The sequence below is a fragment of the Podarcis gaigeae genome (assembly GCF_964106915.1).
Source record: "Podarcis gaigeae genome assembly, chromosome: Z".
Lineage (NCBI taxonomy): Eukaryota > Metazoa > Chordata > Lepidosauria > Squamata > Lacertidae > Podarcis > Podarcis gaigeae.
This window is the reverse complement of record NC_139691.1, coordinates 13,055,953-13,070,152: the sequence shown is the minus strand read 5'-3', so window position 1 is coordinate 13,070,152 and position 14,200 is coordinate 13,055,953. Positions and strand designations below refer to the sequence as shown.

The window sequence follows — 14,200 nt, the reverse complement described above, 5'->3', positions numbered from 1 at the left end:
TGAGAGATGGCACATGGGTGAGGCTCCCCCAGCTCATGGTTAGAAGGAAAAGGCAGAGTTGAGTAAGAGTGATGTGACCTAGAGGTAAAGCAGCAAGCTGGAGAGACTCAGAACAATGTTTGAGAGCAATGTTTGATTTCTGTTTGAATCCAAGGTGAAAGCTATAAGAGAAACAAGACTGTTTTGGGGTGCTGATGCTGTGAACCCCTCCATTGTAGGTCCATAGTAGGCTCAGGTTGCATATATGTGTAAATATGATAAAGACACCACAGTCTCCGCTGTGCCTCATTCCAAAAGGAAAAACAGACTTTGGGTAAGCGCCTGGAACCCCTGGAATATTGAACTGCCCAGAGATTGGGGTGGCGGGAAATATTTATTTAGAATTGCAGTGCTATGGGGCACAGCCTGAAGCTGCTTCCTAATTCAGGGCAAAGGGGCAGAAATAGAAAGAGTTGACAATGTGAGATCTTGAAAACACCTGGAGAGCTGGTGGGGATGTCTTTACCTGATGCTCATTACCTGTTTTGTTCCCAGGACTGAATTCCCATCCAGTGAAGTGGTATGCTGTTATCTGCACATGTGTAGCAGCTGTCTGAAATGAGCACACCTCAGCTTAAGCGTGGCTTTTATGGGCCCTGGGTTTCAGACAGCGTTCTCCCCCTGCCCTGCTTGAAGATAATGGGGATTGAACCTAGGACCATCTGCATGCAAAGCAGAAGCTTTATTACTGAGCTATGGCACTTCCCCTAGAAATAAAGTACGATTCTAGTCCTCGTGGCTCTGAATGAACAGCCAACATACACAGGAAGCTGCCTTATACTAAGTCAGACCATTGGTCTACCTAGCTCAGTTTTGTCATCACTGTAAGCAGTAATGTGTATACTACCTTAGGGCTCGTCCCACTTGTCCCACACCTAGAAAGCATGGGTCCAAGCAGTTTTCCAATTGACATTTACTCTGGTTCAGTGGCAAAGAGTGGGTTTTCCCAGGGAAAGTGCTGGGACAAGGGGAAGTATTAATGAGTCACATTCATCCATTTCAATGTGTCTGCTCCGAATAGCATTGGCTACAGCCCATTTTTGCTGCTTCTTTATCAAAGAATACTAATAAACCAAAATCAATACAGTGCAGATAATATGATTAGCTTGACATTTTTTCCCAACTTTTTAATTTAATTTTTGACTGTGTTTTCAAGAAAACGTTGCTGCTTTTTAAACTGACAGTGTTACGGAACAGCAAAGAACTTGGGGGCTTCCAGATAGGATCGGTGCTCCTCATCCATTCAGGCTTTATGTTGCATCCACATGACAACATCCGCATCAAAATGAATGCCAGCTTGTATCCTGCCATCCCATTTAATCCAGATTTAGAGGCTACAAATCCAGTCAGTCTTTTTTTATATATAAAAAAAATTGCCAACAACTCATTTGCAATATCTGAATGGCCTGTTTACAATATTAAGCCTCCATCTGGAGGCAACTTTTATTTAAAACCATCAGGATTAAATGCAGTTACCGTATATTCTAATCTTTGCTTCTCCTTGTAATTGTGTAAGATTTTCTCTTTCTTCTATTTCAACCCTTGGGAGCCACCAGTTCCAAGATTGGAAACTTGCTGGTGCCCCTTCAAAGGAAAAAGCCCGATTCAAAAGCTTTTATAGCTGGGATGGTGAACCTCAGGGCCTGAGGACCAAATGTGGCCCTCATGTCCCCTCTATCTGGCCCTCAGAACTCTCCCCTGGCCACACCTCTCACTGGCCTTGTTTCACATTAACACCCTGAGAGTTATGCCTTTCCTTCAACTCCAGCAATGCCTTGGGCTCCATCCACACTATACACTTCAAGCAGTATCATATCACTTTAAACAGTCATGGCTTCCCTCAAAGAATCCTGAGAGTGTCGTTTGATAAGACTGCTAAGAGTTGCTAGACAACCCCCTATTCCCCTTCCAGAGCTACAGTTTACAGAGTGGTTGAAAAATCATTCCTCTCCCCAAAGGCATATTTATTTATTCAGGGCATTCACACCCCAAAGAAAGAAAGAAAAAGGTCTCAGAGCAGCTCACAATAATCAGTACTAAGGCAGTCCTTTGCCGTCAGGCTCACAATCTAAAAAGACATGAAACGTGAGGTAAAAAAGAAATGGGAAGGAAAAGGAAAAAAGCAATCTCAAGTGTAAGTCCTTCGCTTCCTATATTCCTAGCTGTACATTCTGGAGACCAAAAGCCACGTTGCTCTCATCCCTATTCATTTGCAAATAAGTCCAGGCATTGGTCAACCCAGTACATGTGAGGGATAATGAAGCCTAGAAGGCCGCATTTGGCCCATGGGCTGAAAGTTATCAACCCCTGCAGTTCACCCTTCCATAATGAAAAGAGGGGGAAGGCAGCCCTTTTGTCAGAAGTTCCCACTTGTCCTTTACAGTAGATTCACCTTGGCTATAACTTGCTTACAACCGGTGATGGCATACTGTTGGCCTCCTTGACTGTAATAGTTGATCTGGCTGGCTAAGCTCTCCACGTGGCTCGGATCGGGATAAAGGCCTTCGCTCATCATCTCCTCATAGAAGCAGCTCAGGATGTGGCTCTTCTCCAGCAAGACGAAGGGAACGATCTCCGCCAACATCCAAAGAGGGTGGACTTGGTCAAGGACAGGACGGAGAGCAGCCTGCAGCAACTCCACCTTCTTCTGGGGCTGCAGTAGGTCGCCAGAGGCATTCTGAAGGAGAACATTGGCGACCTCGTTGCCCCCCAGGTTGCTTATCAGGATGTACACGGCATTGAGGAACTCGTTGGTTTGGTTCGTCTGGAAGAACCCGCCCAGTGTTTCCAGCAAGGCTGTGGACATGAACTCCACCTCGTCCAGGATAAACACGGGGATCTTCTCTTCAATTTCGGCTTGGGTGACCATCTCACTGATCGTCTTAGATAAATCTTGCTGGCAGGCTGATGTGGAAGCGCTGTCCGGGCAGTGGTGCATGGCGAAGTAATGGAGCACAGAGTTGTGCCCCATGACTGACCTGAAATGTTTGGCTAGCAGCCAACCGACGTGGCTCTTCCCAACCCCACTTGGGCCGTTGAAGGAGATGACCAGTGGTTTGTTGTGTATGTGGGTTGCCAGGTAGTCCTTGAGCAATGCCACAGTGCTCTCGACTGCTAAGGCCTGCCCAAAAACCTCTCGGTGCATTGTCTTCTCCAGACCATCCAGATCATATTTCAGGAGGTTATCGTCCAGATTCTCGATGGCGTTCAGGATCTGGAAGCAGACAATTCCTACAAGCAACAGGAGGCACCTCTTGGCTTTGCTCTTGTGCTCGGCAGGGAGGTATTTCCTGGAGTTTCCTGGGTACAATACCCTGGGGTTCTTGGACCTCTTCCTCCGCTTGCTGGATCTGGTTGAGGGCTCCTGCACCGAGGTATCAAAAGTGAAGTACTGAGAACTCTCAAAGCTCGCTTGGCTCAAGAGGGAGGTGGAGGCACTGCCTAGTCTGGCCTTCCCCAAGGAGATCTGCCTCTGGAGAAGCTTTGCTTTGGAGTCCCCAGGCAGGAAGTTCTTCTTAAAGGCATGAGCTGTCCTCCGCAGGCGAATGGCAGCCCGCACTGGGGACGAGAGCAGAGAGAGCTTCTGGGGGCTTTTCAAGGCCTGCTTCCGGCCCTCCATTGTGAGCTCTTGCCGTGGGTCTCGCTTTCCTGCCTTCTCTACAGGAGAAGAAAAAGAAGCATAAGAACACAGCAGGAAAGGCAGCATGGTACAATGGTTTACTTCCCGTATCAAAGTGCCACAGGGTTGTTGTGAGAGGAGAGGGAGGTGAGTGGGACATGTTTGTGGAAGAGAGATCTCCTATCAACAGAAATCTCATTTATTTCATTAGATTTTTTTACTCGACCTGTACCATAAGGTCCCAGGGCACATTGTAACATTAGAATATACAATTATAAAAATACAGCCATAAGACAAGAAAACAGCTCCATGAATAAATCCAGTAAAAACAATTCCATATTTAAAAACAACTTATGTTCCCGCAAACACTTAGAAACAATTCTACATATATAAATATAAGTTAACTATGCTAGCAGGCCTGGTGCCAGCCATTGGTTTAGTTGGGCACTAGTCAAGGGCTCCAAAGGAATGCTGGTGGCGCGGTGGGTTAAACCACTGAGCCTAGAACTTGCCGATCAGAAGGTTGGCGGTTTGAATCCCCGCGACGGGGTGAGCTCCCGTTGCTCGGTCCCTGCTCCTGCCAACCTAGTAGTTTGAAAGCACGTCAAAGTGCAAGTAGATAAATAGGTACCGCTGCAGCGGGAAGGGAAATGGCATTTCCGTGCACTGCTCTGGTTTCGCCAGAAGCGGCTTAGTGATGCTGGCCACGATCCAGAAGCTGTACACTGGCTCCCTCGGCCAATAAAGCGAGATGAGAGCCGCAACCCCGGGGGCTGGAGGAGATGAGGGGGCCCCATCAGGAGAGTCAGGAGAAGGGGATGAGGAGGAGGAAGGAGGAAGTAGATCGGGCGAAGAGGCAGAGGAGGAAGCGGAGGACTCAGGGAATCCTTAAAGGAAAAGAGAATTTGAATAAAACTCAGGCGAAAACTTAACTTCCGAAGTGAAGGTTAAGCATCATGGGATTAAAAATTTGGAACTGGAATATTAATGGGATGAACGATAAAAATAAGAGGAATAAAATTGAGCAATATCTGAAAAAGAAAAATTTGGACATTATCTGTCTACAGGAAATGCACGTTGCTAGAAGGCATAGGAAAGTGTTAATTAACAAAAGGTTGGGAAAGGAATTTGAATCCTCAGACAAGGTAAAGAAAAGAGGTGTGGTACTGTATGTTAAAAATAATATAGAAGCTAAAACAATATTCAAGGATGAAGAGGGGAGGATGATAGGGGTCAGCATTAACTGGCAAGGTGAAAAGCTGATGGTAGTGGGGCTATACGCCCCAAATGGTAGTAAAACGGAATTCTTTAAAAGATTGGAAGAGAAGTTGACGGAATTTGTGGACCAAAAAATAATTTTAATGGGGGATATGAACGGGGTTGTTTCACTAGAAATGGATAGACAAAGAAAAGGAACAAACAAAGAAGGAAAGTTACCAAAAACCTTCTTCTCCATGGTAGAAAATTGTAATCTGGTGGACATCTGGCGTCTCAGACACCCGCTTGACAAACAATTCACCTTTCATTCTGAGCCTAACCAATCGCTGTCACGCATAGACCAGATATGGATCTCAAAGGAACTGTGTCCAAGAGTTAAATTAATAGAAATAAGACCAAAAGTAATTTCAGATCATAGCCCAACAGAGCTGGAACTGGAAAGCCTAGAGACAAGAACCTTCAGATGGAGATTAAAAGACCACCTTTTAGATGATCAGAAAGTTGTGGAAAAGGCACAGAAAAAATTGATAGACTATTTTAAAGATAATGGTGATAAAGGAACAAAGGATAGCGTTGTCTGGGATGCGAGTAAGGCTGTAATAAGAGGGTTTTTTATCCAACAGAATGCAATCAAAAATAGGAATAGAGAGAAAAACAAAGAGGAAATTCTAAAACAGATAATGGTTAACGAACAAAAACTATCACAAAAACCAAATTGTCAAAAAGCGAAGGAAAGAATTAAAATTCTACAAGCCCAGTTTGCTATAATAATAAATAGAGAGGTGGAGTGGAACATTAAAAAACTAAGGCAAAAAAAATTTGAATTTGCGAATAAATCAGGCAAATGGCTTGCCTGGCAAATCAAAAAAAGGAAGGAGCAAGGTGTAATTAATAAAATAACAGTGGAGGGAGTAGAAAGAACCGACCCCAAAGGAATTAAGAGCGAATTCCTCAGCTATTACAGGAATTTGTATAAAGATCAAGAGAAAGTTGGTTTAAGGAGGATAGAGAGATTCTTGAAGGATAAAAGGGTGCAAAAAATCTCAATAGAGGAAAAGCAACGTTTGAATACACCAATTGGAAATGAGGAAATAGAGGAGGCAATTAAAGATTTAAAGAGGGGTAAGGCACCAGGCCCTGACGGATTCACAGCCGGCTACTACAAGGAAATGAAATCTATTTTGGTGGGACCTCTAAAAACGATTATGAACAATATCTTAAAGAAAGGAGAAACCCCAGAGACCTGGAAAGAGGCATATATTACGTTTATCCCCAAACAGGATGCAGATCCAACCCAGGTTAAAAATTACAGACCAATTTCACTCCTAAACACAGATTATAAGATATTTGCAGGAATTCTGGCAAGAAGGCTGAAGATTTTGCTATCAGAAATTATTCACAGGGACCAGGCGGGATTCCTGCCAGGTCGGCAGATGAGAGACAACACAAGAAATATAATTAATATGCTAGAATACCTGTCTGTTAGGATTGACAAACAAGCTATAATGGTGTTTGTAGATGCCGAGAAGGCATTCGATAACGTGATATGGAACTTTATGTTGAAGAACTTAGAACACATGGATGTGGGTAACGATTTCTTTAATGGGGTAAAAGCAATATACACAGAACAGAAGGCCAAATTGATCATAAACAATATGGTGACGGAGGAGATAAGGATACAGAAGGGAACAAGACAAGGATGTCCGCTTTCTCCGTTACTATTTATAACTGTGTTAGAAGTCCTTATGAACTCAATAAGACAAAACGATAATATAAAAGGAGTATCAGTAGGACAGAATGTTTATAAGACCAAAGCCTTCGCCGACGACTTAGTAATAATGACAGAAGAACCAGCAACGGCAATAGGGGAAATATTAAAGGAAATAGAACAATTTGGAGAAGTGGCAGGCTTTAAATTAAACAAGACAAAAACGAAAATGATAGGAAAAAACGTGGACCCAAAGATAATTGAAACAATCCAACAACAATCGCAGATAGAGATGGTCAAAAAAGTCAAATATCTCGGCATCTGGTTAACACCTAAAAACATAGACTTATTTAAAAATAATTATGAGCCGATGTGGAAGGAAATAAAGAAAGATTTAGAGAAATGGGGAGGGCTAAAATTGTCACTCTGGGGAAGGATTAATGTAATCAAGATGAATGTCTTATCGAGGTTGATGTTTCTATTCCAGACCATCCCTATAATCAAAGGGAGTCGAATCTTTAAGGCAGTGTTTCCCAACCTTTTTTGGGCAAAGGCACACTTGTTTCATGAAAAAAATCTCGAGGCACACCACCATTAGAAAATGTTTAAAAAATTAACTCTGTGCCTATATTGACTATATATAAAGTAACTCTCTTTAATAGGCATCAAATAAACACAAAGAAAGTACCGGTATTTTATAATTACTTTATTATGAAATAGTAAGTACCGTATTTTTAGGACGCTCCGTCCCATAGGACGCACCTACTTTTTTGGGGGGGAACCAGGTCGGGGAACAGTGGGATGGCGGTGCTGCGCCTCCCCGCTGTCCCCCGAGCTTGTGGGGCTGGCCCATGTCTGCCTGGCGCGAGGGGCGCTCTGCTTCAGGGCGCCCCGCGCATCGGGCGGCAGGCTACAGTCCGCAGCATGGGGAACCCTCTGTTTCAGGGCGCCCCACGCGCCCCCACGGGTGCGCAAGGCTTGCCAACACGAGCGCGGAGCACGGGGCGTCCTCCGAAGGGTGCCCCGTGCTCTGCGCCGCCCGCAAGCCTTGCGCTCCTGGGGGGAGATCCCCCGGGTGCGCAAGGCTGGCCAACACCAGCGCGGAGCATGGGGCATCCTCCGAAGGAACGCCGCCATCCTGCTGTCCCCCGACTTGGTTAGAAGGCTGGCGGGGGGGGGGAGAAGCCTGCTTTTCCCCGTCGCCAGCCCCGCAAACTCGGGCGACAGCGGGAGAGGCGTAGCGCGCCCTTCCCGCTGTCCCCCGACTTGGCTAGAAGGCTGGCGGGGGGAGAAGCCTGCTCCTCCCCGTCGCCAGCCCCGCAAACTCGGGAGACAGCGGGAGAGGCGTAGCGCGCCCACCCGCTGTCTCCCGACATGGTTTGGAGGCTGGCGGAGGGCTTCCTCCTCCCCCAGCCCCGCAAGCTCCCAGAGCTCTGGGTCCCGTTCTGGGGGAGGGGGAAGCTCGGGCTTCCCCCGCCCCAGCCCCGCGTCTCCAGCCGGGAGACGGTCGCGCTTTAGCCCCGTGCGTGCTCTCCCAGCTGGAGAGGTGACGCGCGCCTATGGAGGCTCCTGCCATAGGCGCGCGTCACCTCTCCAGCGGGGAGAGGGTCGCGGGGGGCTGCTTTAGCCCCGTGCGTGCTCTCCCAGCTGGAGAGGTGACGCGCGCCTATGGAGGCTCCTGCCATAGGCACGCGTCACCTCTCCAGCGGGGAGAGGGTCGCGGGGGGCTGCTTTAGCCCCGTGCGTGCTCTCCCAGCTGGAGAGGTGACGCGCGCCTATGGAGGCTCCTGCCATAAGCGCGTGTCACCTCTCCAGCGGGGAGAGGGTCGCGGGGGGCTGCTTTAGCCCCGTGCGTGCTAAAGCAGCCCCCCGCGACCCTCTCCCCGCTGGAGAGGTGACGCGCGCCTATGGCAGGAGCCTCCATAGGCGCGCGCCCAGGGGCGCCGACTTATAAAAAATATTGGGGGGGGCCCATACTGGGGTCCTGCCCCGGGACGTTTTATAAGATCCGCTCCCGGCCCGTTGCTGCTGCTGCCGCCCGCCTCGTGGCCCCCTCGCCAGCTGAGGGAGGGAGAGAGACCGAGAAGGAGAGAGATGCGTGGTGGGCAAGGCAAGTGCCCACCACGCCTCGCCTCCCACCGCCCCTCGTGCCGGCCGCCCCCTCCCCTCCCTTCCCCGCGCGCGCGCGCGCGCTCGCCCTCCTCACCCCAGCTCTTGGCCGTTCGCCCCAGGAACTCGCCACTGTTGGGGTTGTAGATGAACCTCCGCCACTCGGCCAGTGACTGGCTGAAGGGCTTCTCCTCCTCCTTGGCCATAGCGCGCGAGAGAGAGAGAGAGAGAGAGAGAGAGAGGCTGGAAAGAGAGAGGGAGCTTGGCGGTTCACGGGCGGCGGTTTTTCCCCTGCCGAAACAACAGCGGCTCCTCAGAACCGCTAAGTAACTCTCCCTCAGGCGCCCGGCGGGAGAGCAGAAGAGAGGAAAAGGAAAGAGGGGCTGGGCCAGTCGCACGCACCGAGCAAAACTACTCGCGCCGCCTCTTTTACTACCGTAATAATTATTTGTTTTAACTCATTACTGAATGTATTTTAAAAGGTAACTATCATCAAACAAGGAAAATAAAAAATACCAACATAATTTTGTGATTTTACAAAGCATAATATAACTACCGTATTTTTCGCTCTATAACATGCACCTGACCATAACACGCACATCGTTTTTAGAGGAGGAAAACAAGGAGAAAAAACATTCTGAATGAAACAGTGGATGTATCATTTTTGTGCTTCATGCTGTGGCCACAGACATGTGATCTGATGGTGAATTTGGGGTGACCCAATGCAAAAATCCTGAGGATCCATGTGGATCCATGTTTTGTAACCACGTTTTTGCACCATTGCAGCCCCAGGCAACAGTGGGTGCGTGATTTTGGGGGGGCAGGCTGTAGCCATGGACATGCTATGTGCTCTGATGGTGAATTTGGGCTGACCCAATGCAAAGATCCTGAGGATCCATGTGGATCCATGTTTTGTAACCACGTTTTTGCACCATTGCAGCCCCAGGGAACAGTGGGTGCGTGATTTTGGGGGGGCAGGCTGTAGCCATGGACATGCTATGTGCTCTGATGGTGAATTTGGGCTGACCCAATGCAAAGATTCTGAGGATCCATGTGGATCCATGCTTTTTAACCACATTTTTGCACCATTGCAGCCCCAGGCAACAGTGGGTGCGTGATTTTTGGGGGGCAGGCTGTAGCCATGGACATGCTATGTGATCTGATGGTGAATTTGGGCTGACCCAATGCAAAGATCCTGAGGATCCATGTGGATCCATGCTTTTTAACCACATTTTAAGTGGGGAGGGAAGGAAAAACACAGAAGGGACACGGAGCAGGAGAGGGGTGTGCAGAGAAGCAGCTGGCTAAGAATGCAGGAGAGGGGTATAACAGGAGGAGGGAGGAAAGGAAGGCAAAAGTTTTCCCTCACCTACCCACCCAAGTCAGCCAGCTCGCGCGCTCTCTCTCGCTCTCTCTCTCTCCCTCCTGCACGGAGCACAGAGACACACTCTGCTTTCCCTCTGCCTGGAGGGGAGGGGCTTTCCCTGCTCTTTGTTCCGTTTGAGCAAACACAGCAAGGAAACAGAGCAGGGTGGGCAGTAAGACCCTGAGGCAGAATGCCGGAAAAATACGGTAATAATTTTCTTAAATTATTGGGGGGGCAAAGCCCCCCCAAACGAATTTTTGAGGGGGCTCGGGCCCCCTCAGGCCCCATGGAGTCGGCGCCTATGCGCGCGTCACCTCTCCAGCTGGGAGAGCAGGCACGGGGCTAAAGCAGCCCGACTCGCCCGCCTCCCTCCCACGGCACACCCGGCAACTTCTCGCGGCACACTAGTGTGCCGCGGAACACCGGTTGGGAAACACTGCTTTAAGGAATGGCAAAGGATAGTCTCAAGATTCATATGGCAGGGCAAAAAACCCAGAATTCAGTTTAAATTACTGACAGACGTAAAGGAAAGAGGGGGCTTTGCCCTGCCGGATCTGAAACTGTACTATGAGGCATCATGCCTATGTTGGATAAAAGAATGGGTAAAATTGGTGAATACGGAGCTGCTCGACTTAGAGGGCTTCGATAATAGATTCGGCTGGCACGCGTACTTATGGAAGAACAAAAGGAAAGAACACAAGGGGTTTGCGAATCACATTTTTAGAGGGCCGCTAATCGAAGTTTGGGAAAGATATCAAAATCTGTTAGAGCCGAAAACACCACATTGGCTTTCACCTCTCGAAGTAATGAGTACAAAAACCATTAATATGAGAAGCAATTGGGCAACTTATGATCAGCTACTAACTAAGGTTGAAGGGAAATGGAAGTTAAAACCGTATGAGCAAACAAAGGAACATGTTTACGATTGGTTACATCACCATCAGGTGAATCAGATGTTTAGTAGAGATATCAAAGAAAGAGGCTATGCAGATAAAGACTCAAAATTCCAGACAGAAATAATAAACAATAAAGTGAAAATTATATCTAAGATATATAGGATGTTGTTGGACTGGAATTTAGGCGATGAGGAAGTCAAATCGGTGATGATCCATTGGTCAAGGGATATAGGTCATAGTATACAGTTTGAGGATTGGGAGAAACTTTGGAAGGAGGGGGTAAACTTTACGGCGTGTACTTCGATAAGGGAAAACGTCATGAAGATGTTTTATAGGTGGTACTTGACACCCATGAAATTATCAAAAATGTATAAGGTGGATAATAAGTGCTGGAGATGTAAAGACATAGAGGGCTCCTTCTACCATATGTGGTGGGAGTGCAGAAGGGTGAAACAATTTTGGGAGAAAGTACACACTGAATTGAAGAAGATATTAAAGTACACGTTCATAAAGAAACCAGAAATCTTTCTTCTAGGGATATTAGGACAAGAGATAAAAAAGGAAGATCGCAGATTGGTATACTATGCGGTTACGGCAGCAAGGGTAGTATTAGCCCAGAAGTGGAAACTACGGGAAACCCCAACGGTGGAGGAGTGGAGATCTAAATTGTCAGATTACGCAGAGTTGGATAGATTAACAGGAAAAGTTAGATACATAAGAGACCAAGTGTTCACCAAAGATTGGGAAAAGTATGTAGATTATCTGGAATGTATTAGTGAAGGGCAAATAACGCTAAAGGGATTTAGAGACGCACTGTGAAAGACTAAGAGTTATTGTGCAAAGCAAACAGGAATTAGGAATCGGTATAATGACAATATAAGTAATGAAACGTGTAATTTTATTTATTGCTTCGAATGATTTACGGACAGGCTGAAGGAAGCCCCGTAAGAGACAACTATGTTATGGATGATATGGAAATGATAATTGCTGTTTATTATTTTTAATTTTTCTTTTCTGTGTATTTTCTTTGTATTTGTGTGTTACCTTGTGTTCTTTTTGGAAATAACTAATAAAAAAGAATGAGGACAAAGAGAGCCGCAACCCCAGAGTCGGCCACGACTGGGCCTTTACCTTTACTAGTCAAGGGCTCCAGGGGCTTGGAAGAGCTCCTAACCAGCCCAATCCAGCTGCATCACCATTCACTGGGCCCCGAATTATTTTCATTGGTGGGCAAAGAAGAAGGCATGTGGTGGCCCTCTTAAGCAGCACTGTGTCCTGTCTGTGGGTGGGTGCAGGTGGCACTGTGCCAAGCCCCCTTCCCCAAAAGAGTCTGGCACTGATCCTGCATGACAGTAATTGGAACGTTCAGGTCCAGGGACAGGCTACTTCATGGGTAGGCAAACTAAGGCCCGGGGCCCAGATCCGGCCCAATCGCCTTCTAAATCCGGCCTGCAGATGGTCCGGGAATCAGTGTGTTTTTACATGAGTAGAATGTGTCCTTTTATTTAAAATGCATTTCTGGGATTTGTGGGACATAGGAATTCATTCATTCCCCCCCCCCAAAAAAAAAAAATAGTCCAGCCCCTGACACAGTCTGAGGGACAGTGGACCACCCCCCCCCCGCTGAAAAAGTTTGCTGACCCCTGGTCTACTTCCAAATGTCAGGTGGGGGAGGGGCACTGCTTGTTGGTTTACCAGAGGAATCTGGGGAAATGCACGGAAGAGGTAACCAACAGAAGAGTTGGTTACGATCAGCACTACACTTCGTGTGTCTCTTAACCCCCTTTTAAAAGTACGCAGTCTCCACATAAGTATCAGTTTCACAAAACCAGACCAGAAAAACCAGCATGTAAATTTTCTGGGTTGGTTTTTTTTTTTAAGTCAAAAGCAATCCGCTTTTCTTGGAGAGCAGTGCCATCTAGAGGCTACTGCCTTTCAAAACACATACTCCTGTCTGCTTTTAACAGCCGACTGCAAAATAGGATTTGTTCATTTTTAATAATGATAATAATAATATTGCAATGTAAAAGCATGGATCTGCTGAACCACAAAACCTTTTGTATTCAGCCTGACTCTGAACCATTAGCATGTAGCAGACAGGAAGATAACGGGCATTCAGTAGATGGCCCAACTCACTGTTTTTAAATGACTAACAAATAACAATGCCGAAATATATTTTTAAAATTGTCCAGTAGCACCTTAGAGACCAACTAAGTTTGCTCTTGCTATAAGCTTTCATGTGCATGCACATTTCTTCAGATAGCAAATAACAATGCCATTAATTTTAACAACTTCATGAAGTTCAGTGATGAATCCCTTCAATAACCATTGGTTTGTTGATGGGTGGAGCAATCCAAACTAAAGGAAGCCAACATAATCTATTCTGGGGTAAATCATGCCAGGGTAACTAACCCTGATTCAAAACTCCATTAAGAAGCAGGGCTGGTGACACCTGAACCCTCCAGGGGAGGAGGGAAAGTCTTTAAAACACACTTTGACTTAGACCACCTTTGTACTAGGGAACTCCCACTGGGTTACCAGGTCACATGACCAATCTGAATAGAGTTTAGAACAGGGCTATGTCTCCTCCTGCACCAACCTACAACACACCCCACACCTGTAGAACACCCATGTTTCGGGACTTATCCTGGCCTCAGCTCAGTTGGCTGACCTGGCATGGGCGACGTCATCCAGGCTCAGAAACCTGCCACCTATTCAAAATGCCACTCATCCCCCAAGTTATTAGGTTTGGTTTGTCCCCTATTTATTTATCTACCCCCACTTCTTTCTCTTTATTAGATCCAGTAGAGTAAATAAAGACAACTATGGACATAAGAGTAGGGATTGTATATGTGCAATTTCAACTATATAAGCTGGCTGGTCAAAACCCTGCCATTTTATGGGGGGGGGGGGGAGTAAAGAAATCCTGCATGTTGAATGCAGATCTGGTCCATGAAGACTTTGTGGAGTGGGTGGGTGGGGGAATAGTACTAATGATAATAAGAATAAACTGGTTAGATGGACGAATGTCCTGACTATGCATAACACAGCCTTCATTCCTAGTTTTAGAACTGTGTGCATATATATAATGGACAGTTTGGATTGTGGAATGTTATAAATTCCATTGGCACTTTTGAACTCGAGAAGCAGGATGGGAATATGAAAACAAGCCTCTATAGACAATAGGGAGAAGCTCTGCCAGACCCAGGGAGAAGCTATCAGGAGGGCAGCAGACAGGCCCATCC

At 46.9% G+C, this 14,200-nt stretch overlaps 1 protein-coding gene across 7 annotated transcripts in view; it reads right to left on the bottom strand.

Moving 5' to 3' along the window:
• Positions 1-1,412: 1,412 nt before the first annotated feature.
• The window catches only part of TOR4A (torsin family 4 member A), a 28,310-nt gene continuing 15,522 nt past the window's right edge, over positions 1,413-14,200 (bottom strand). For 5 of the 7 annotated variants that reach the window (XM_083721215.1, XM_083721216.1, XM_083721219.1 and 2 more), the window contains exon 2: positions 1,413-3,696. In XM_083721215.1, coding sequence (XP_083577341.1) covers positions 2,417-3,696 — 1,280 coding nt within the window. In that variant the 3' untranslated portion in view covers positions 1,413-2,416. The remainder of the gene's footprint in view (positions 3,697-14,200) is intronic. The other 2 variants (XM_083721220.1, XM_083721221.1) reach the window with 1 other exon arrangement.